Source organism: Bos indicus, chromosome 10, assembly GCF_029378745.1.
Source record: "Bos indicus isolate NIAB-ARS_2022 breed Sahiwal x Tharparkar chromosome 10, NIAB-ARS_B.indTharparkar_mat_pri_1.0, whole genome shotgun sequence".
Taxonomy (NCBI): domain Eukaryota; kingdom Metazoa; phylum Chordata; class Mammalia; order Artiodactyla; family Bovidae; genus Bos; species Bos indicus.
In genome coordinates this window covers 58,722,325-58,747,594 of record NC_091769.1, presented here as the reverse complement: position 1 = coordinate 58,747,594, position 25,270 = coordinate 58,722,325, and the positions used below count along the sequence as shown (strand labels likewise).

Below are 25,270 nucleotides of genomic sequence, written 5' to 3'. Positions count from 1 at the left end.
CTTGAAAAATAGTCACAACCTAAAAGTTGAGAGGAAGTTTTATTTGGTGGGAATTTTTAGGACTTCAAGCCCAGGAGACACCATCTCAAATGACCCTGAGGAAACTCCAAGGAGGCGGGTGAAGAGTCAGATTATATAGAAGTTTGCAACAAAGGGCAGGTAGTCTGAACATCAAAATATTATTGTTAATTATGGAACACCAAATATCTCAAGTTAAGGAATTTTACACATTTCTATGTATGGGAAGATGCAAGAGTCTGGGCTCACTGAAATCATTCCTGTCATATGCATCTCTGCTATCAGAAGCCACTATCCTGACTTTTTCTTTCCCCCGCCCAAGCTCCTCAAGGCTCACCCTGGGGAGTGGCTGATGGCTGCTGAATAGCAGATATTTTTCTTCCTGGGTGCCCTCTGGGCTCAGAAGTTCACATTAGATGGGCTGGAATCACTGCTGACTGTGATCCTGATTTATTCATATGGCAGGAAATTCTCCATTTCTTAGTGTACAACATAGTGATTTTATATATGTATATACATATATATATATGTATGTACATATGTAATTCAAAATGATCATCCTAATAAGTTTAGTTAAGATACATCACCTGCCATAGTTAAAAAAAATAGTAAAAATGTTAAGACCTACGCTCAGAGCAGCTTACAAATATGTAATACAGTGTTACAATCTATACTCAACATGCTGTACATCATATCACCAGGACTTATTGTATGACTGGAAGTTTGTACCTTTTCACTACCTTTTCCTAATTTTCCCACCAAGAGACTCCTCTAACAACCACCAATCAGTTCTGTGTATCTCTGAGTTTGGCATTTTTATTTAAAAAAATTTTAATGGTGTATAGTTGCTTTACCATGTTCAATTTTCTGCTGTACAGAAAATGCATCAGCTTTCTGCTTGGATATCCTTCCAATTTAGGTCATCATGGAGCAATGAGTGGAGTTTCCTGAGCTATACAGTAGGTTCTCATTAGTTATCTATCTTAGACATAGACTCAATAGTATAAATTGTCAATCCAAATCTAATTCTTCCCAATGTCCTTTTTAACCTTGATGTCTGTAGGGTTTGTTCTGTTTCTTTAGATCTGCTTTGCAAATAAGTTCATTATATCACGTTTCTAGGTTCCACACATGTTAATATACAATATTTCTTTTTCTCTTTCTGCCTTAACTCTGTATGACTGTCCCCAGGTCCATCCACATCTCTGCATATAGCACACTTCATTCTCTTTTTATGACTAATACTCCAGTGTATATGTACCATGATTTCTTTAGCTGGTCCTCACTGATGGACATTTGTGTTGCTTCTATATCCTGGTTAAAGTAAACAGTGCTTCAGTGCACATTACAGAGGATGTGGCTTTTTCAGCGATAGATTTTGTCAGGTATATGCCCAGGTGCAGCATTGCTTGGGCTTGTGGTAGTTCTAGTCCTAGTTTTTTAAGTAATCTCCATACTGTTCTCCATAGTGGCTGTATCAATTTATGTTCCTACCAAAAGCGTAGGACAGTTCCCTTCTCTCCACACTCTGTCCAGAACTTGGTGGTGGTACAGATAATATTTAATTTTTTTAGTTGGTGTATAATTGATTTACAATATCTTCCTGATTTCTGGTGTACAACAATGTGAATCAGCATTCCCGCCATCTGAGCCTCCCTCTCACCATCTCCACCATCCCACCTGTCTAAGTCATCACCCAGAACTGAGCGGAGTTCCCTGTGCTCCATAGCTGCTTCCTACAAGCTGCTGCTGCTGCTGAGTCACTTCAGTCACGTCCGACTCTGTGCGACCCCATAGACGGCAGCCCACCAGGCTCCTCCGTCCATAGGATTTTCCAGGCAAGAGTACTGGAGTGGGGTGCCATTGCCTTCTCCGTCCTACAAGCTATCTATTTTTATACAAGTAAGTGTGTGTATATCAATGCTACTCTCTCCATTCATGCCACCCTCTCCTTCCCCCACTGCCTGTCTTTTCCTGCCCTGCCTGAAAATAGATTCAGAAGTATATATCTCTCTCTTCTAGAGCCCATATATATGAATTAATACCTGTTTTTCTGACTTACTTCACTCTGCATGACATACTCTGAGATTCATCCACCTCATACACTAACTCAGTTTCATTTCTTTTCATGGCTGAGTAATACTCCATTGTGTGTATATGTATCACAACTTGTTTATCAAGGCAGATGTCAATGGACATCTTGGCTGCATCCATGTCATGGCTATTGTAAATTGTGCTGCTGTGAACTTTGGGGCAAATGTGTCCTTTACAATGATGGGTTTTCCTGGATATATGGCCAGAAATGGATTGCTTGGTCATATATTAGTTTTATTCCTAGTTTTTAAAGGAATTTCCATACTGTTCTCCATAGTAGCTGTATAAATTTACATAGCCACAAAGAATGTAGAAGATTCACTTTTATCTACACCCTCTCTATCATTTATTGTTAGTAGCCTTTTTGATAACTGACATTCTGAGGCTGGTGTGAGAGGATACCTCACTGGGGTTTTGATTTATGTTTCTCTAATCAATGGATTGCTCTGGACCTTCAGCAGCACAGAATCCACCTGCCATGCAGATGTTGGTTCAGTCCTTGGGTAGGGAAGATCCCCTGGACAAAGGGATGAGTACCCGCTCCAGTATTCTTGCCTGGAAAATTCCGCAGACAGAGGAGCCTGGTGCACTATAATCCACCAGGTGACAAAGCGTCAAACAGTTTTGAGCAGACACAGCACCAATAATCTTTCTTTCCTGCAGCCATTAACAGGTAGGGGGTCAAATTATCTGCCTGTGAACTGAACAAAGGCACATTAATCCAACATTCAGGCTGAGGGGTCGGTTTACTGAGGCAGGGCTTTATGTATGATTATAACAACAGCAACCAAAACAAGTCAAAGAAACAGTCCCAACATGGAGTCAGAATTGGTTCTTCTCTGCAACATTAGTATGGTATATCTATGTGTTTCTATTCTTTTACTTCTAATCTGTGGGTATCGTACTGAAATCTTTTTTGTAGACAGCATGTATAGATCATGCTATTTCCCCATATTTACTTCTGTCGTGTATTTACTTACTTCTGCCCCATATTTACTTCTGAATTGAGGTACTTAAGAGACTAATAAACTATGGCCTGGTAGATGGCCTGTTTTTGAAAATACTATTTTATTGGAACATAGCCACATCCATTCCTTTATGGCTGTGGCTGCACTTGTGCTACAACAGAGTCATGTCGTTGCAACAAAGACTTCATGACTTGCAGCAAGAAACTGTCTGCCTTTCGGCCCCTCAAGTTTACACCACCTATATCTAATGTAATGATCAATGTGTTTTGTTCACATCTACTGTCCTTCTGTTGTCTCATGTGTCCTTTGAACCCTTTTTTCCCGTGTGCTGCTATCTTTTGGAGGAGTGAAAACTTTTATGTAATTTCACCTTATGTTCTTTCTAGCTTAGCAGTTATAAGTCCCTTCTGTGTTCTTTCACTTTATTTAACTGTGTATCTTTATCACAGTCTCCCTCAGCAATATACCATTTTATATGCAGTATTTGACAACATACTTTCATTCTCCTCTCCTGGCCTCTTTGACATTGGTGTCATGTATTTCACCAGTACATATGTTATAAAACCAGAAATGTTTGTAATATTTTTGCTTCAGGGAATCTGATTGTCTTTTAAACAGAGGTAAATAGTGAAGTCAAAGTCTTTAATTTCCCGACATACTTACTTGTGTTCTTAAGTCTTTTGTGAAGGTCCAGACCTCCGTGTAGTACCATTTTCTTTTGGCTTGACGGACTGACTCCTTTATATTCCCTTCGCATTTCTTCTATATTGATGTGCAGTTGACAAATTGACCATTTTCATATTTGAGACTTCATTTCATGTTTAGGGGGAGCAGGCAATCAATTTGTTGGTTGGATTTTTTCTCCAGTTTTATGGACATGTAATATCACGTTAATTTTAATCCATGCAACAGTGATTTTATACATATTTTATGTATATATATAATGTGAAATGATCACAGTAAGTTTACTTAATATCCAACATCTGACATAGCTAAAAAAAAAATCTGTGATGAGAACTTCCAAGACCTAGTCTCTTATCAGCTTACAAATCAGCAATACAGTATTTTCATCTATATTATCTATACTCAGCATGCTGTAACTTAAATACTCAAGACTTAATCTATAACTGAAAGTTTGTTCCTTATAATCACTTTCTTCTTTTTCCCCTACTACCAACAACCTCCCCTTACAACCACCAACCAGTTCTCTGTCTATGAGTTTGAGGGGCTTTATTTTATTTTACTTTTTGTTTTTTATTAGTTTTTAATGGAGTATAGTTGCTTTACAATGTTTGCTTCTTCTGTAGAGAAACTGAATCAGCCATATGAGTACACACATACACCTAATTGGTCTGTATGTGTAAGTGAAGTGAAGTGAAATCGCTCAGTCGTGTCCGACTCTTTGTGATCCCACGGACTGTAGCCTACTAGCCTCCTCCCTCCATGGGATTATCCAGGCAAGAGTACTGGAGTGGGGTGCCATTTCCTTCTCCAGGGGATCTTCCCGACCCAGGGATCGAACCCGGGTCTCCTGCATTCCAGGCAGGCGCTTTAACCTCTGAGCTACCAAACATATACACATATGGACCAAACATATACACATATACACTTAACTGATCACATGGATCACAACCTTGTCTAACTCAATGAAACTATGATCATGCTGTGTAGGGCCAACCAAGACATATGGGTCATGATGGAGAGTTTAGACAAAATGTGGTCCACTGGAGAAGGGAATGGCAAACTACTTCAGCATTCTTGCCATGAGAACCCCATGAATGGCACAAAAAGGCAAGAAGATATGACACTGAAAGATGAGCTCCCCGGTTTGGTAGGTGCCCAATATGCTACTGGAGAAGAGTGGAGAAATAGCTACAGAAGGAATAGACAGGCTTTTGTAATTACAAGTGCAGTGCATGTTGGGGTCCCTGTGTTTTCTTGAATGATAGATTTTTCGGAATCTAGAGCAAGGTGTAGAAATGTCAGCTCCTTGACTGACCTCCCTTGACAGTGTTTGGGCAGGTATTTGGAGGCTGTCCTTTCTTCTGGGCACCGACCGTGTATATTCCCAGGGGTAGGTAGCAGGGTTCCTTTCCTCCAGGCAGTCTCCCAGTTACTGTTTGTAGCCCTGTGAGAATGATAACTAGACCAGTGGGATTTGATTTCTTGTCATCCTTCTAATGGACATGCCTGCAGTCATTAGGAATGCAGAAGCATTTTGGTTTCTTATTGAGGTTTAGGTTTTCTGGTTTTGATTTTTCCTTCAAAGGTGTGAAGATAATATAGCTGTAGCAACTGACTTCCTGAAGTTCCATCTTGGCCAAAATTTACTTCTGCAATACCCGTCCCGGGACAAGTCCTAAGGGCAGCCATTATGGTTAACAGCTTCCCATGCCCTGTGGACTCTAGGTGCCCCGAAGCCCTGGCTGTCCGATTGTACTGACAGGACATGTCCACAAGTGGGCAGCATTTTTCCACATCCACCTTGGGTTCCTAGTGCAACCGGAGCCTTAGGGAATGTCAGGTTCCTGGGCTGCACCTTCCAGTGCAATGTGTCTGAGCAAACACCTAGGGGCTTGAGTCCCACAGCTTCCTCTCCTTAAAGCTATACTCTCCCACATTTTAACTAATCCCAACAGGTCCAGAGCGCCCAGATCTAGACACCAAAGTGCCTAGGAAGCTGCACTCTCAGGAAGGAAGCTTGAGCTGGGAACCTTAGCACCAGGAGAGGGTGGAGGTCAGTTGACAATTGCTCCCAAGATCCTCCAGGCCTTGATTCCACTCCAGACTCCGGTCCCAGCCAGAGCCGAGCAGGCACTAGAGGTTGAAAAGGGGTCTCAGGAAGGGCACACTGCCAGGCTGTCTCGACCTCACCCTGTCCCAACCTGGGACACAAGCTTGAGTAGACTCCTGGTATAGGAGAAACGTCAAATAAAGTAGGTTCAAGGGGATACAGTTGGAATTGCTTTTCTTTCTTTTCCTTTGACATCATGCCCATGTTGTATAGTCGATTGGTTGTTCTGTGCTTGTTGTCAGTGTACAGACCTCTGATACAGGTATGATGATAACTATAGGCTGTATCTATGTTTCTGGGTTTTTTTTGTCACAGAGCTTCTTGCAGAAGGTCATGCCCCCTGCTGAGCATAAGGTCCTTGTGGATTATCTATGTCTGACCCAGTTTTCAGTGTATATGAGGAAGCAAAGAGACTACCTCTGTGGATTACCTTTAGAGACTGCCATTTCTGTGGTCGGGTCAGAGGTAGAAACTTCTGTGTGTATGTGAAAAACAAAAGAAAGAAGAAAGTAAAAGCTGGTAATTCTGGTGGATTATCTATGATGGATACCGAGTCCTCTATTTCTGCTAGCCTGGACCCCCTAATTCATCCCTACCCCCTTCACTTCTGGATTTGTCTTTTTTTTTTTTTCTGGTTCCCTTGGTACGAGATAGAACTTTCTCAGGGTCTCTCTTTGGGGTATAAATTTGATCCTTCGTTTATTTTTCTTCAGTCCAGAGGGGGACATCATGGGCCCTGTGGTCTTCCTCTGTCTGGCTGAGTCTCTGGAGCATAGGATCCTTCAATTTCCATCCCCGTGGCTTCCAGGGGAATAACATCCCCATCTCTCAGTGGGGTTTTCTCTGGCCAAGTAATAGTCCGTCCCTTATAGGCGGCACATCTTGTTGAAGCTCTAACGTATCGGTGGGGATTTTGCTGTTTCTCTGTCTTGGTTCCTGTGAATATTACTGCAGTGCTCGTGGATGTGCACGTCTCTTTCTGAATGATAGGTTTCTAGGGGTTTACGCCCAGGGCTGGGAATGTCAGCGCCTAGGCTTAGTCTCTCTTGAGAACTTTTTGGCAGGCATTCGAAGACTGTCCATTTTTCTGGGAGTTGCCAGTCCTTCACACCGACAGTGTCGGGGGCTCCCTTTGCTCCAGCCCCTCTCCCGCATTTAGTGCCTGTAGCCTTGTGACGACACCTAATTTGCCTGGTGGATTTGATGTCTCCTTGTCCCTTTGATTGGTATTCCTTCAGGAATCAGGGATCTTGAGTCTTTTTGCCCTAAGTGTGGTATTATGTGATTTTTGTTGTTCCTTCCAGTGTGTGTTGGAAAATATACCTGTGAGGTTGGCCACCTGAAAGTCCAAGGTGTTTGGAATATATCTCTGCAATACCTGCCACAGGACAGGTCCTAAGAACAGTGGTTATCGTTCACAACTCCCTAAGCCTTGTGACTTACGGGTGCCCTAAGCAAGTGTGGTGCCATTATACTTACAGGTAGTGTCCACAAGGTTACAGGATGATTCCTGCCCACCTCAGGTTCCTGGGTCAAACAGAGCCTTAGCCAAAGCTAGATTCCTAGGTTTGAATTTGAGTGGAATATGCCCGAGGCAAACTTCTCAGTCTTGTTCTCTCTGTGACTTCCCACGGTGCTTTACATGCCAGACCACCAGACTAATCAGATCCCTGGCCTCATCAAAGGGGCTGGACATGGAAGCCTAGTGTGCTGCAGTTCATGGGGTCAAAAAGAGCTGGACACAACTGCGTGACTGACAGACATACAACACATCCTGTCCTATACAGGTAGCCTGAGGCAGTTTTCCTTTAGGGACTGGATAAGAGTCTCTCACAAGCTTATTTCCTCTTGCTCTTTGTGTTAGCCTGCATACTCTTAACTCCCTTAACTTGGGGGGGGTGTGTGTGTGTGGGTGTGTGTGTGTAGCTTAAGTTGAAGAATCCACCATGAAGTCCAAAGACATATCTAGTATCAGTAATATGCCTACCATATGTTTCTCAGAGAGTCCATGGGAATCTGTGAGAAGTATTTAGATATCTGTAGAGAAACCCAGGTGTTGCGAGAGGGCATCAGAGGGCAGACACACTGAAACCATCATCACAGAAAACTAGTCAATCTGATCACACAGACCACAGCCTTCTCTAACTCAGTGAAACTAAGCTATGCCATGTGGGGCTACCCAAGACGGGCGGGTCATGGTGGAGAGGTCTGACAGAATGTGGTCCACTGGAGAAAGGAATGGCAAACCATTTCAGTATTTTTGCCTTGAGAACCCCATGAACAGTATGAAAAGGCAAAATGATAGGATACTGAAAGAGGAACTCCCCAGGTCGGTAGGTGCCCAATATGCTACTGGAGATCAGTGGAGAAATAACTTCAGAAAGAATGAAGGGATGGAGCCAAAGCAAAAACAATACCCAGCTGTGGATGTGACTGGTGATAGAAGCAAGGTCCGATGCTGTAAAGAGCACTACTGCATAGGAACCTGGAATGTTAGGTCCATGAATCTAAAGGAGATCAGTCCTGGGTGTTCATTGGAAGGACTAATGCTAAAGCTGAAACTCCAATACTTTGGCCACCTCATGTGAAGAGCTGAGTCATTGGAAAAGACTCTGATGCTGGGAGGGATTGGGGGCAGGAGAAGAAGGGGACGACAGAGGATGAGATGGCTGGATGGCATCGCCGACTTGATGGACACAAATTTGAGTAAGCTCCGGGAGTTGGTGATGGACAGGGAGGCCTGGCGTGCTGCGATTCATGGGGTCACAAGGAGTCGGACATGACTGAGCAACTGAACTGAACTGAGGGCAATATTTACAAAACAGTGTAGGGCTGTGTGGGTTTGAACTGAGGAGTGAAACTCATTTGAATTCTTACATTGCAGAGTTTGAGTCTCAACTGTCTTACCTATAAAACAGGGATTCTGAAAGCTATTTATCACTAACAATAGAAACAATGCCTCATGGGTTTGTTTTGGGGGTTTTAGCATTGATGTTTTCACTGCTATGGCCTGAGTTCAATCCCTGGCCACGGAACTAAAATCCCACCAGCCACGTGGTACAGAGAAAAAAGAAAAAAAAAAAAAGAAAGAAGCAAGGAAAAGAATTATACTGGATTTTTTTGTCTTTCAGACCAACAAAAACTGTGGAAATCTCACTAACAGGTCTGCCTTGCAAGAAATGGTTAAAGTTCTTCAAGAGATAGAAAATTATATGGATCAGAAACTGATATCTGCATAAAGAATGGAAAAGAAATAGAAGAAATAAATGTAGGTAAGATCATATTTTTTTTACTCACAACTGATTTCCATATGTAACTGTTAAAGGTAATAACAGAGACAATGTACTAAGATGATGGAAAATGGAAGTGAATGACAGCAACGTTACAGAAGCGGCAGAGAGGAACTGGGAACAGTATAGTATACCTGCACTATCTATGAAGCAGTATAATGTTACCTGAAAGTAACTTAAGTCTGTGGCAAATGTATAAGAAAAATTTTAGAGCAGCCACTTACACTCCTGTTACAGAAGTATAATAGATTTAATAAGAGAAGATAAAGTTGAATCATATTAAATGCTCAACTAACACCAGAGAAGGCAGAAAAGATTTTTTTAAAGTGCAACAAAGAGAAAACAGTTATAGCTGTATTAATATTTACCATGTTCTTATCAATAATCACTTTAAATGTAAATGATCTAAATATACCAGTAAAAGACAGTCAGGATTAAAAAAAAAAAAACCACAACAAAACCCAAGACCCAACACCTACTTTAAAGACACAGATTAAAAGTAAAGAAATGGAAAAAGGTAAACTATGCTAACATGAATCAAAAGAAAACTAAAATAGCTATGTTAATTTCAGACAAAATAGATTTCAGAACAAGTAAAATACATTCACTTTTTTAGATTCTTTTCCCATATAGGCCATTAGAGTATTGAGTAGAGTTCTCTGTACTATACAGTTGGTCCTTATGTTTTATATATGCTGCTAAGTCGCTTCAGTCGTATCCAACTCTATGCAACCCCACAGACGGCAGCCCACCAGGCTCCCCTGTCCCTGGGATTCTCCAGGCAAGAACACTGGAGTGGGCTGCCATTTCTTTCTCCAATGCATGCAAGTGAAAGTGAAGTCACCCCGTCGTGTCCGACTCTTAGCGACCCCATGGACTGCAGCCCACCAGGCTCCTCTGTCCATGCGATTTTCTAGGCAAGAGTATTGGAGTGGGGTGCCATTGTCTTCTCTGATATTTTATATATAGTATTGTGTATATGTCAGTCCCAATCTTCCAACTTATCCCTACCTTCCCTTACCCCCCTGGTAACCATAAGTTGGTTTACTATATCTGTAACTCTACTTCTGTTGTGTTAAATAAGTTCACTTGTATCCTTTTTTAGATTCCTCATGAAAACAATATCATATGCTATTTATCTTTCTCTGATTTCATTCAGTGTAACAATCTCTCGGTCCATCCATGTTGCTGCAAATGCATTTTGGTTTTTTTTGCTTATGGCTGCATAATATTCTGTTGTGTGTACATGTGTGTGTGTGTAATATATATATAACACACACCACATCTTCTTTAGCCATCTTTTGATGAACATTTAGGTTGCCTCCAAGTTCTGGCTGTTGTGAAACAGTGCTGTAATGTACACTGGTATGTATGTACCTTTTTGAGTTATAGTCTTCTCTGGATATATGCCCAGGAGTAGTATCACTTCATGAACATCAGAATGGCCATCATCAAAAATCAACAAACAATAAGCGCTGGAGAGGCTGTGGAGAAACGGGAACCCTCCTACACTGTTGGGCTGGAATGTAAATTCCAGCAGCCATTATGGAAAACAGTATGGAGGTTCCTCAAAAACAAACTAAAACTAGATTTAGCATATATGATCCTGCAATCCCACTCCTGGGCATATATCCAGAAAAGATGAAAACTCTAATTTGAAAATACATGCACCCAGTGTTCATAGCAGCACTGTTTACAACAGCTGAATGGATAAAGAAGATATGTGTGTGTGTGTGTGTGTATATATATATATGTATATATATATATATATATATATATAAAATGGAATACTATGCAGCTATTAAAAAGAATGAAATGCTGCCATTTGCAGTAATATGGATCAGTTCAGTTCAGTCACTCAGTCATGTCCGACTCTGCAACCCCATGAAGTGCAGCATGCCAGGCCCCCCTGTCCATCACCAGCTCCCAGAGTTCATTTGCAGTAATATGGATGAAAGTGAAAGTGAAGTCGCTTAGTCATGTCCGACTCTGCGACCCCATGGACTGTAGCCCACCAGACTCCTCCATCCATGGGATTCTCCAGGCAAGAGTACTGGAGTGGGTTGCCATTTCCTTCTCCAGGGGATCTTCCTGACCCAGGGATCAAACCCAGGTCTCCTGCATTGCAGGCAGACGCTTTAACCTCTGAGCCACCAGGGAAGCCCATAGACCTCCAGATTTTCATACTAAGTAAACCTTCAGAGAAAGACAAATGATATCATTTATATGTGGAATCTATAAAAAAAAATACAAATGAACTTATTTACAAAACAGAAACAGACTTACAGACATAGAAAACAAACTTATGGTTACCAAAGGGGAAAGGTGGTATGGGGGATAAATCAGGAGTATGGGATTAACAGATACACACCACTATATATAAAATAGATAAACAAGGATTTACTGTATAGCACAGAGAACTGCATTCAATATAATGGAAAAGAACTGGAAAAATATATATAACTGAATCACTTTGTTACATACCTAACAGTATTGTAAATCATCTACAATTTTGAAAAATTCTATTATCTTAGACTGATCAAATCACCAGGTACTATTTTAGTATAATACATACAGTGATGGAGAGAATGCAACACATAGAAGTTACTGTATGCAGAACTGAGGTAAGTGTATGTGCATGCTCAGTCATGTCCGGCTCTTTTGTGACCCCATGAACTGCCGCCTGCCAAACTCCTTTGTCCCTAGGATTTTCCAGGCAAGAATACTGGAGCAGGTTGCCATTTCCTCCTCCAGGGGATCTTCCTGACCCATGGATCACACACTTGTCTCCTGCGTTGCAGGCAGATTCTTTACCTGCTTAGCCACTGGGGAAAGCCCCAGTAAGTGTATGTGTATGCTTATCATTTTTGTCGCGTTTGTGTTCCTAAGTATTTAGGCATCCTCCCTTTTCTTCACCAGTCCACATGAGCACCATCCCCAGCTTAGCTCCTTCACCAGTGTGGACACCAAAATGCACTCTAACTTCGATCAACAAGAAGATAAAGTAATGTTCTTACCCTACTGAATCCCAACATTGCGTGCCTTCTGTCTGGTCACCTCTGTATCCCGTTTCCTAAAATGGCTTCTCATATAGAAGGCACTCATAAATATTTGTAAATGAATGAACTGCCCAATATCTTAAGAATTTTCCAATAGTTAAGTTTTATTAAAGTTAAAATGATCTCAACTGTTATTATCAAAGAATGCCACACCAAACTGAGATAAAACTCTAACAAATAACATTTATTTTTCTTTTACATATGTATTTCACAGCCTAAATACCACACTGCCCTCAGAGAAAGGTGCTTTGATGCCATTATATTTTACTATTTACTGCACAGGCATTAAACATTCTCATTAACATGATGAGACAATTTGCTGGTAAACATTTAAACACACAGACACTGGTTTCAATATTTCAAGAACATATTTTTGGTCATAACCAAGAAGTACATCAAAATATGACAACATTGGCTAATATTTTTCAAGCAAATAATATTTAACTCTGCATAGTTTATACAATAGGCTGTGATAATAAATAATATCACCAATCTCATCAACTATTAATTGGCCACAAAAAGCCTAACATTCATTTTAATTATAATATGAAATGCTCTACTGGTGTAGTTTCAACATAGCCTTCAAATGTTGTGAGTGTTTAACCTTAAATAGTGAAAAGAAAAAGTACTAAACTGGACTAAAAAAAGAAATATTAACTTGGTATGGTTTGGTTAACTACAAAAATGTCATGTCCAACTATTACATTCCTAACATGAAGGCAAATATTTAAATAGAAAAACTAGCAGTCCAAAAAATGTGAATGTGCAAACTGTGAGGAAAACATTGCATTTAAATTTGCACTCATTTGCAAATTACAGTACTAGCTCAGTATAAACACTAACAGGAAAAATATTCAGCAGGAAAAGAATGGGAAACACCTCTCACAGCAGAGAACAAGTCACTGCACGGGGCTCCAAAGCTTAGAGTGTTTCTGGTGACCTGGAGCTTCTAACTCCTTATGACTGTTCTTCATTCAACAAAGGAGACTGCAGGCATGCTACAATCGTGGTAAGAATAGGAAGAAAAACCTGAAACAGCAACATTTTCTTCCTAGATTTGGTATAAACGTCCTTCTCATTATTATAACTTAGTTACAGGCTAACTTCTAACCTTGATTGTTTTCTGAGTCAGGTTTGCTAAATGCTGTAAAGAATAGCTACCCTTCATACAATACTAGGTTTTGCTTTATTTAAATATTGTCAGCATGATAAAGGTTACATGCACAGTCATTCTACCAGCCCACATAGGCACAACGCGGCCTAACACTCACCTTTGATCAGATTCTACACAGAGATTCTCTGTATTGTTTTCAGTGGGTAAACAACTGCTTGGAAAGCAGAAATGCCTAACAATTTCTGCAGGGTGTTTTTAACTGAAGTGTTTATAAAAATAAAGCCCCAACCTTTAAGCCTACAGAATGTCAAGAATTCTATGAGGGATGTTAAAAGCACTGGGCAAAACCCTGGTTTTCAATGTCCCGTCTGCCCCACAGGAGAAGATCCGGTTGCCCTGGGTGATGTTGATCTGCATGACTCCAGCCCCCAGGTTCCTGAATATGGACTGTTTAGCGTGTTCATTTTTAAATGAATGAATTAGGCCATGGCCTGTCAATCTCCAAACCTAGTTTAGAGGAAACCGTGAAAACAAAAACTGTAAGTCTTTTAAGAAAGAGATGAGAAACTTTCAAAAACAAGGCCTTCACTTGTGTTCTCCCAGCCCAAATGACCTCTTTAAAGCCCAACCTTCCCCTTAACTACCTCTTTCCCAACAGCTTATTTAATTAGAAATAACACCACTCACAGGGCCATTTACTATCTTTACAGTTCCCTGTACCTTCTTTCAAATTCCTTTTTTTCACATCCTCTTGTTTCATATTAACCATATATAACCCCATCTCTAGTTCAATTAAGTACATTCCTGACATACTAAGCTTTGGCCCTGGGGCAGTATAAAAGAACAGTACTGCCTCACTTATCTGGAAACCCCAACTGTGCAAAATAGAGTCAGGGACTGGAGACAGAGGTGGGGAGAGGGGAGGAGGTCCCCAGAAACTCCATGCGTTAATTAAACACATAGAGTTCTTTAAAGCTTTTTATGACCTGAGAGTATACTGAGTTCATCTGGTTTTCTAGGTCCTAACAAGAACCACACGGAAAGAAGGAAGGAAGGAAGCAAGAGACAGACGGTGTTCGCACAAAGAGGGTGGTTAGTTTTTTGCTTTGGTTCCCCTTCCCAATCAGCCTTGACAGAAGATAAACATAATAGCACATTTGCACATCTCTCATATAATGACTCACCTTGATGTTACCCTCTGCTGAACCTGTAGTAAAATATTCCTCACAGGGGTCGAGAGCCAGTGCCTTAATAGCAGAGTCATGCGCCTGGAATGTGTGCATGAGCTGTCTCTGCCTGATGTCAAAAATGCAGATATATCCTTTCCTGCCTCCAGATATGAGGAGTTGCTGTTTTGGTGCATACTGAAGCACCGTGGCACCATGATCGTGGCATGTGAAACCTGGAGAGAAACATCAAGAGCCTTTCCCAAACCATGTCTACTTTGGTACTGCTGGTAATTTTTAAATACACATTTCAGTAATACAGAAATTACTGTCACAGTTTCCCTTCTAAATTTCTATAATCATGATCAAAGTAAAAAGATTGCAAGCGCTGACAGAAAAAAAACTTCTTATTCATAACCTTAGTATGAAAACACACATATACACAGGAAATTTAAGCCCTAACTAAGCTATACTGTCTCCTAAGAATGCAGAAGCCAAAATGCAGAGGAGAACAAGCTTCTCAGTGATACTCGATGTCTTTACTAACACCCACCAATGACAACAAGTATTTACCCTTTCACAGTCCCTGTCTATACATAAAGCCTTATCAAAAACTGTCTAGAGACAGAAAACCATATTTAATATCCTGTGATAAACCATAATGGAAAAGAATGTATGTACAACTGAATCTCTTTGTTATATAGCAGAAATTAACATTGTAAATCAACTATACTTCAAAAACACTGTAAATCAACTATTCTTCCTAATGAAGTAATTAAAACTACACTAGTGTGAAAACTGCCAGCTACAAATTAAGAAGCTATCCTTCCTGGGACTCTCTGCATTCTAATATGATTAAAGCCTTAATATTAATTTAAAAGATGTTAATAATTATTCACCAAAACAATTTTTCAATCAAAATTGAAAATTACATCTCTCAAATAATACCTCTTCATCATAAAAGAAATCTTTAAGTCCACCTAGCTTTGTTTAACTCAAAACTTACTAGAGCTTTGAGCATTTTTGGTGGTATCGTGTGGAAAACTGATCTTTAGGATGGCAATCTGGAAACGCTGTCACAAAAGGAATAATGTTCAATTGGCATTGTTCATATTTCTAATTCATCATAAGGTTGACTTTCATTTTATGGTTAGGTTTAATTCTTTAAAATATGATCTCATTTCTGCTGAGCTCAATAAATACTTTGCCACTAACTCCTTCAGCAGCCTTGACTCTGGAACCATATGGACTGAAGCCCACAGGCTCCTCTGTCCGTGGGATCCCACAGGCAAGAATACTGGAGTGGATTGCCATGACCTCCTTCAGGGGACCTTCCCAACCCAGGCATCGCACTCTTGTCTCCTGTGACTGCTGCACTGGCAGGTGGGTCCTTTACCACTAGCACCACTCCCCATACCATATATTCCGAAGGGAATACAACACAAAGATTACTCGAGCCTAGCTGGATGTCTGAGTCCATACATATTTACCTCAGCAAGCCAGCCAGCATTCCAATTAACTTTTAGAATTTTATTCATTCTATACATTTCTCCATTTTTAACCCATGAACAAACTGTACACACTGAATTTACTAGTTAAAACCAGGAAAGCACTCTTTCACAGCATAATGAAAATCGAAGAGTTGACTCACCATGAATGAGGCTGTTTCCAGGTGTTATCAATGTGTCCCAGAGGCATACATTTCTAATAAAAATACATCATAGACAAGTTGTTCTAAATCATCACTGGGATTTACATCAAGTATTTTTACTTATTGAGTCTTACGGTTTTTTGGTTCACTTACATTTATAAAGCAGTGATTCTCAACTAGGACGAGGGTAGTAGAGGTTAGGACTGAGGATATATCACTTCTAAGAGTCTATCCTTTTCAAACTACAGGGTTCTGTGTCTCACATGGGTCCCACCTGACTCGTCCCCATCTCATCTCCTGGCCCTCTCTCTTTTCCATTATTACTCCAGGGAAAATGAGACATTATTTCCTGAGTAGAAGAGATGCTTCTCTATCCCTGGGCATCAACACCACAGGGAAATGAGAGGTATCATTCATGGGCACATGCTGTCAATGAAAACAATCGAAGGCAAAGAAAATGTTGAGAATGCTGCTAAGTCGCTTCAGTCGTGTCCGACTCTGTGCTAGAGTCTCAAAAATCTACCAGTATTTAACACCGGTTAAAAAAAAATTCCACATACTTATTAGTAGATTACATTGGGAGTAATTTTTGCCTCTTTCTGATAAGGAAAACTGCTTAAAAGAATTTGTAACAGTTTTTGTATTTCTGAGGTTGTAAAACCTGACTAAATATAGAAATCCATACTTTCTGGAGAAGGTAACGGCACCCCACTCCAGTACCTCTTGCTTGGAAAATGCCATGGACGGAGGAGCCTGTTAGGCTGCAATCCATGGGGTCGCTAAGAGTCGGACATGACTGAGCAACTTCACTTTCATGCATTGGAGAAGGACATGGCAGCCCACTCCAGTGTTCTTGCCTGGAGAATCCCAGGGATGGGGGAGCCTGGTGGGCTGCCGTCTATGGGGTCGCACAGAGTCGGAAACGACTGAAGTGACTTAGCATAGCATACTTTCTAGCAAGAGTGCCTTTCTGCCTAAAATAGGCTTATTTCTGGTTTGCATCTTTGTCAACCCACCTATTATCATTGGAGTGTCCAGATGTGGCAACTAGACTTGAAGAGGTAACAAATGCAAAGTCACTTGTGGCTTTACTGTGGCACTGCCAGCTCTGTGGGAACGAAGTGCAGCTGCTGTTATCTCAGAACCCAGTAAGATGTGGTACAGCACACACACACACACACACACACACACACACACAGCTCTGCTAATCATTTACTACATGCAAAAGCTGTAGACAGTTTTTAAAATCCAGAATAAAGAGTAAATGATAGGATTTGCTGTCATCTGCACATTATTTGGCTAATATCAAACTTAAAGAAGTTGGTAAAAACATGGAATTAAAGGTGACTTTTTTAGATTATGTAACAAAGGGATAAAACAAGTACATGAATTTAAGCAAGAAATTTAATTATATTAAGGGTCCAGGCAATTTTAGTGCTTATCTCAAATACATTTAATAAGCTTTAATAATATTAAATCATAACAAACAGCCACCACCCAAAGAGGAACAACTCCTACATGCCCATCTAGTCTTAGACCTGAAGGACTCAAGTCAAACTGTAACCTTAATATAGATACCTAGCTTCCTTACCACCTCTGTGGGCCCTGCCTTCACTCCAGGTAAAGAGCAATAATAAAAAACAAAGTCAAAAGTAGTCCTGCAAAATAATCCACAGGTTTAAGGTTGCCCAAGACTGCCTGAGGATGTTCCAGAGCTGTTCCAGGATGTTCCAGTAAGTAGCAAACCACTTACTGAGACAGACATGACTCTCCTTTTTGTATCAGGTGTGGAAGAACAGAAACTTGGAGGTGAGGAGTCAGGAGGAGGAGCAGGGTATTTAAAATAAAATAGACATTTTTCTGTTTGAAATTATTTTGGTATATTACAGAAATGACAAAGGCCAGAGGGTAGATTGAAGGTCACTTCCACTTCCATAAAGACTTTATGACACAGTCTATAATGTATTAATTTAAGAGAAACATCTCCAGACATGCTCATCTGCATCATCAAATGACTGAAACGGGATTTGGATTAATGGATGAAGTCACTTTTAAAATCTAGTAAGTAATATTCTGGAGCAAACTGGCATGCATGGAACTGTCTGGTTCTTATTATAGTACCTAAAATGAATCACTATAAAATTCTATCATTAAGAAGTTAGAGATTTCAAAATGGATAAAAGTATAATAGAAATGTGTCTTAAATAGTACTACACACAGGGAAGGTCCCTAAAAATTTTCAAATACAATGGTTTTCACAGCTTGAAGGATGACCAAAGTCTTTGGTTATTTTGACCTAGAATGAGGGCAGTGGGTGCTGGGCTGTGGTTCCTGCAGAGCGGTCCCTTTCCCAAAAGATCTACCAGTAGGATCTGCTGTCTGAAACAAACACTTCACAAACAAGGCAGCCTCTGCATGTACCCCGGGAATACTGAGTGATACTTACCACGTAAGGTTTAGGATTTGATGCAGTTTGGTTTACTTGCCAGATACTCAGAAAACCCTCTCCATCCGCAACACCACACTGTAAGAATAGTGTAAATATTAAATACAGCTTCTGAGTAGCCATGTCAAAGGTAAAATCACTTATCAAAAGGAGAGTCACCCAGTCCTACTTTACCAACATCCTGCCTGTACGTACATTCCTGCTGCTGTAGTTCTCAGTCAGTTCAGTCGCTAGTTGTGTCCGACTCTTTGTGACCCTATGAATCGCAGCACGCCAGGCCTGTCCATCATCAACTCCCGGAGTTGACCCAAACTCATGTCCATTGAGTAGATGATGCCATCCAGCCATCTCATCCTCTGTCGTCCCCTTCTCCTCCTGCCCCCAATCCCTCCCAGCATCAGGGTCTTTTCCAATGAGTGAACTCTCTGCATGAGGTGGCCAAAGTACTAAAGAAATCCCAGGGCTGATCTCCTTCAGAATGGACTGACTGGATCTCCTTGCAGTCCAAGGGACTCTCAAGAGTCTTCTCCAACACCACAGTTCAAAAGCATCAATTCTTTAGCGCTCAGCCTTCTTCACAGTCCAACTCTCACATCCATACATGACCACTAGAAAAACCACAGCCTTGACTAGACGGACCTTTGTTGGCAAAGTAATGTCTCTGCTTTTTAATATGCTATCTAGGTTGGTCTCAGGAAACCCCAAGTACTGAAAATATCCTGCCACCTTTTAAAGGCTTTTCCATGCCTATTTCACTGCTTTACTCCAAATTTCTACAGTATAATTTAGGGGAAAAAAAAAACTGGTTTCTCTCAGGTGCCTGACTTCACACAGGGGTACCATCAACACATGCAACAGAAACAGAATTCTTTACAATCACAGAATATTTAGTGTATCTGTAAGTGGATGATTAATTGATCCACACAAAATTCTGTGGATTTATGCTCTTATTGAGAGCCAAAGGGCTATATAAACAGACACCAAACTGCCTCAGTTCAGTCGCTCATTTGTATCCAACCCTTTGTGACTCCATGGACTACAGCACGCCAGGCTTCCCTGTCCATTACCAACTTCCAGACCTTGCTCAAGCTCATGTCTATCGAGTCGGTGATGCCATCCATCTTATCCTCTGTCATCCCCTTCTCCTACCTTCAGTCTTTCCCAGGATCAGGGTCTTTTCAAATGAGTCAATTCTTAGCATCAGGTGGCCAAAGTATTGGAGTTTCAGCATCAGTCCTTCCAATGAATATTCAGGACTCATTTCCTTTAGGCTGGACTGGCTGGATCTCTTTGCAGTCCAAAAGACACTCAAGAGTCTTCTCGAACACCACAGTTTAAAAGCATCAATTCTTCGGCATTCAGCTTTTTTTATAGTCCAACTCTCACATCTATATATGACTACTGGAAAAACCATAGCTTTGACTAGACAGACCTTTGTCAGCAAAGTGATGTCTCTGCTTTTTAATATGGTGTGTAGGTTGGTCACAGCTTTTCTTCCAAGGAGCAAGTGTCTTTTACTTTAATGGCTGCTGCCAACATCTGAAGTGATTTTGGAGCCCCCCCCCCAAAAATAAATCTCTCACTGTTTCCATTCCAAACTGCCTGCTAAGCTTAGATCTATAGTGACTGAATTTGTTTTTAGATGTAGCTTTACTAGCCATTTATTCACAAATATTTTCAGATGAATTTAGTAGTAACCCCCTAGAACTAACCTTGTTTCCCTGTGAATTAAAATATAATCTGGTGACTCTTGCATTGCCGGCTTGGCGGAAACAGATAAGCTGCTGAGGTCGTGTCCACTCAAACATTCGTACACTGCCATCCTGAGCACCCGTAAGATCTGAGACACAAGAGGAAAAGCAAAAACTTAAGATATAATGCTTAGGAAAGGGTTCCAATATTTCCAATTCTATAAGCCAGCTTCAAAATGACAGCGGCCACTCACAGTTCTTTGACAATGAATAAAACACTTACAGTACTGATGGACTGGGTGTGACGTCATTCTTTTAACATTATGGAGATTTCTTTTCATAAGCTTTAAAAGAAGATGAAAATGAATTTATATTGTGGCATCACACAAGAGATAGGAAGGATATGCTTCAGGCCACGTCTAATTCTATAATTCTAATAACATTTATTCTCTCACACTGGATTATTACTTAAATAAACCCTGTTGTGGATTTTCTGACCCCCTAAATACGTGACACTTGTCTGAACAGGCTGGGGAAGCACAGTCACTTGATGGCTTGGCCCTGGTCTGTGTGGACTGTGAGGACACCGAGCGGCTTCATCTAGGGATAAAGGGAACTCTCCTCCAAGTGCCCGTCCCTGAGGACAATCAGAACTATCTCCAGAGTCTTCAGAGCAGAACATGAGAATGGGACCCCTTAACTACCATGATTAACAATAATGTCATTGGTGCACTTTTCAAACACAGAGTAGACAAGAATTCTTTCCTTCTCTGTTTACCACCATGTGCCTCTCAGTTTGCTCATTTATAAAATGAAAATCACCTAGGTTGTTACGAGAAAAAAACAAGCATGCACCTGTCACATATTCACATCACGCTAGCTAGCGTCACTGTGGTTACTACTGCTGGCCAGGGCTCAGCTCTGCAGCCCACCGTTCTTCTGTCAAAGTGACTTACACCTATTTTTGAGCGAGTCCATATCCAGAAACCATACCTAATAGTAAATGACATACCACACTCGCTCCAGTGCTAGTCTGTCCACTGCCCAGCCATGGCAGAGAGGAAGATGGATGCACCTGACTTGCTGAATAGGAGGTTGCAGTGGGTTGATAAAGAGTTGTAGTGGAACCACGATAATCAATATCATCTGAACTGTGGAAAACATTCGTGTGTTACTGTGAAAGTTCCATTTTTCAACACAAATTCCAATTACAGACCTTTTTATCTTCCCAAAGGACAGTCTTTATTTTAAAAAAATAAAATGAATAAATATCCATGAGGAAAACTTAGGTACAAGTCCCAATCATCACCAGTTTTAGTACTGGTTAACTTTTTGCATTTAGGCAAAATGTAAGTTAAATGTTTGGGGGAATTTTGTTGTTGTACAAATTAGAGCAAATGTTTGTTTTGAAGTATTTAACACAGATTGGCTTTTTATCCTGTATAGAAAAAGATTGTATGTTCTCTTCAAGTACAGATACCCATTTATAAAATTCATACATTTTGAAGAAATCGGAGTTAAAAGTTTTCCTAGAGTGAGATATTAGTTATCACATTAAAATGTTAATTTTTAATTGTTATATAACACAGTTCCATCTACCCTGAAGTATGACTGCAACTTAGTTATATTCTATACTAACAAGCGAGAACCAGAACAGTGGAAGAGGCTATCCTGGCACCATTCCCAGTACATAAAATTTCCAAGAGTCTGGAGAAAAGAAGAGGGAGGGCAAACGTGGAGGAGACACCCCAAAATAGGAAAGTGTTCCTGCACTCTTGGTGCAGTGTCCAGAGTTTTACTGAAAAGTAAGGCTGTCTACATTTTTATCTTAAAAAAAAAAAAAGGTATGCTTATAAGGAGATATGCAAGAAGAAACACTGAAAATTAGTAAATATGACTCAGTCTACTTAATATATTTGTGTATTCTGCTTTTTACAGTAATTATGCAAATCAGGTAAATTTATTTATCACTGTGTAAATTTCTGACATTTCTTTGGAGTTAAATGTCAGTAATTAGCATTAGGCTTTGAGGATTATTCTGACTCAAACCCTAGGAGTAGCTCAGGGTCTAATGGAAGAAGTAGGAGTACTTTGTATACTGAAGTAAAGGAGAGCCTTTATTGGCAGCTAAACCAATTATGTTTGTCTCCTTCCCAAATGAAGGGAGAGAGACACAAATAGTTTTCGAGACAATTCAAATCACAAGCATAACCATTTAATAGACTCTTTGAAGAAAGCTATATTTAAAATTGACTACTATACCCCATGCAAAATGTTTTTGGTGTTAAATAAAATAAATTGACTATATAAGATAAGCAAACCTTTTGGATTCTCTGTCATATTCTTCTCCAATCCATATGTATGATTGACAGGCCAGTAGAGAAGTAATATCGAGTTCTTGTACATCATGTGTTGAAGCCAAAACAATTTCATTACAGTTCGCCTATAAAGCAAAGGCAGAGTCAATAACTGAGCAATTTCACTAAATCAAAGTACTACATTCTTCATAATAACTGAAGCATTTACCTTATTAATGGAAAATGCCATGATCATATCTGACTCTTTATGAATGATTTTTGCCTTTCCACCTGGATAGCCCAGATCTGCTTCAACCTACAAGACACATGTCAGCAGTTTTAGTTGTCACAGCACAGCTTTATAAAGATATACATATGTCCCACAAAACTTAAAAGGACAAGAAGAAAATGTAGCAGCAGCAAGAAAGAAGGTACCAGTAATTTTAGTGTGTTGGTAATTAAATGTGGAACTAGCTTTGATTCTCTGATGCCCTGTAATCACCCCAATTACAAAATTTCCATTTGATTACAGGATATTGAGTAACTGTCACAAAAGATTAGCTAACATAATTTTCATTAGTGTTTATAATGGAAAATGTGTCTCTTGTCTCTTCCCAAAGTGCACAAAGACATAGCAGCAAGAATGTGAGAGAAAAAGACACAGAAAGACGATGGAGTCATGTAAGAAATGATATATTTTTAAATAAGGGTGATGAGATAGGAGTAAGAAGTTGGAGAGAAGAACAGTTATAAAGGAATGAAGGAGATGGATGAGAGGAAAGTGTTATGCTTAGAGTCAAAGGTGATAGGAAGGAAACAAGAGGCAGAAGCAAGGAGGAGGAAGCATAAAACAATCACGCTTTAGAATAGATTTTGAAAAGGGACAGAAGTGAAGACGGGACAGGAAGCAACAAGGAGAAGAACCAACTGCAAGAGAGCTCAAGCCTGACACAGTGGAGCATCTCCTACCCTGTGCCACTGAGGTGTGTGGGAGCAGTGAGCACTCGGACTAGTTAGCCAGCTGGGCAGATCATGGTTAGTATCAGAGATGAGGGGTTAGCTCCTTGAACTTTAAAGAATGAGCTAAATTTGAGAGCATGGAATACTACCTTGATGTGGCAATCTTCTGCTACGCAGTTTTGTTTGACCTGCTTCACATGTTCTTCTATAGACTTAAACAACACCACATCGTCACAAATGCAAAACACACGCATGAAACGGAATTATAAAAAAAAAAAAAGAAAATCTTCAAATTGAAATGGACACTCCATCACTTAAAGATGGTAAAAATGAATTTACCAGCACAACATTAAGAATTAAACTGAGTAAAATGTGATATCAGATAAAACACAACACAAAACAGGCAAAATTTATGTATTATACATTTAAAAGCAATTTGAAAATAAAAATTCATTAAATTCATTATTTGTATGTCAGTTATATAACTTGGAAGTTCTAACTGTAAACTCAAAAAAACCCAAAATTTTGAAAAATAAAACCTATTTATACAAGCAGATGCATTCTCTACTATAGAGATTCCTATCCTTATAGGGGTTTATTTCAAGTAAAAAATGAAAATTTTTTTTTTCTAAACACAGATTAAAAGTACTGATAATTATTTCATTCTTACTCAGAAGGAATATATCCATGAAGAGAGATCCAAGGATTAAAATTCACATCAACCATTTACTACACATAATCTTAGGATTTTTCTCCTTACAAGTACATGTTTGATGAGCTGAGGCTTGGGAAAGGAATCACACAAATAACTTTGCTCCTGGTTGATGACGGGACCATTAGGGATGCCTACAATCAGAAGTGGTATTTCTGCTCTGCTGTGGAAACCGCTGAAGGTTTCATCACAGCAACATATTCCTCCTAATACCAAAACTTCCTGAAGTGCCTGCTTCTCTTTCAGCCAACATGCCCAACGCCCCACGCCTTCTGTGACTGCCCGAGGGCTGCTGCAGCTGACGCTGAAGGAATGGGACCATGTGTGCAGAGGGTGACTCAGCAGAAGCCAACTGCTGAAGACCCTATCCACCTTTAATCAAGAGGCTAAGCTTCCCACACTTACCGATTTCACAAAGACTTGTTCTGTAGAGTAGTCTCTAACATACTCAGTGAGTAAACATATCTTCTAGTGATTCTAAAATTTCAGCATTTCTCAGAATTTTATTTTTATTAAGTGATTTTTTAAAAATTAGCCAAAATTTTAGCATTCTTAGGATTATTTTGCCAATTTTGGTAATTAATTCACTAGATTTACCAAACCTATAGACCACCAATATCCTATTTAATAATCTAAAAAGATAAACCACTCTTATTATATGGGTAGTTTTAATAAATTTTGCATATTTCTGAACTAAATTACCAATTTTATTTCGTCCTAACAGCCTTAACATTGTTTTTATAATGTTTTTTCATAAATGAAAACCATTTTTTCAGCAGATCTGTGCTAGTCAACACAATAGCCACTAACCACATGTGGCTGTTTAAACAAAATTAAAAATTCAGTTCCTCAATCACACTAGCTGTATTTCAACTCAATAACCACATGTGGCTCAATAACCACATGTGGCTGATGACTACTATACTGTACAGAACAGATACACATTTCCATCATCACAGAAAGTTCTACTGGACAGTACTGAACAAGACACTGGGCTTCCCAGGTGGAGC

At 40.0% G+C, this 25,270-nt stretch overlaps 1 protein-coding gene and 1 long non-coding RNA gene across 5 annotated transcripts in view; one reads left to right on the top strand and one right to left on the bottom strand.

Moving 5' to 3' along the window:
- Positions 1-12,386: 12,386 nt before the first annotated feature.
- DMXL2 (Dmx like 2) overlaps positions 12,387-25,270 on the bottom strand; it is a 166,686-nt gene continuing 153,802 nt past the window's right edge. For 2 of the 4 annotated variants that reach the window (XM_070797549.1, XM_070797547.1), the window contains 11 exons: positions 23,698-23,760; positions 22,818-22,904; positions 22,613-22,734; positions 21,304-21,442; positions 20,575-20,635; positions 20,313-20,440; positions 18,601-18,678; positions 17,171-17,262; positions 16,155-16,207; positions 14,522-14,739; positions 12,387-13,844 (listed from right to left, as the gene is read on the bottom strand). In XM_070797549.1, coding sequence (XP_070653650.1) covers positions 13,635-13,844; positions 14,522-14,739; positions 16,155-16,207; positions 17,171-17,262; positions 18,601-18,678; positions 20,313-20,440; positions 20,575-20,635; positions 21,304-21,442; positions 22,613-22,734; positions 22,818-22,904; positions 23,698-23,760 — 1,251 coding nt within the window. In that variant the 3' untranslated portion in view covers positions 12,387-13,634. The remainder of the gene's footprint in view (positions 13,845-14,521; positions 14,740-16,154; positions 16,208-17,170; positions 17,263-18,600; positions 18,679-20,312; positions 20,441-20,574; positions 20,636-21,303; positions 21,443-22,612; positions 22,735-22,817; positions 22,905-23,697; positions 23,761-25,270) is intronic. The other 2 variants (XM_070797550.1, XM_070797548.1) reach the window with 1 other exon arrangement.
- On the top strand, positions 13,118-14,576 carry LOC139185273 (uncharacterized). The gene is made up of 3 exons (XR_011568881.1): positions 13,118-13,232; positions 13,717-13,876; positions 14,357-14,576. It is a non-coding gene; the product is annotated as an uncharacterized lncRNA (long non-coding RNA).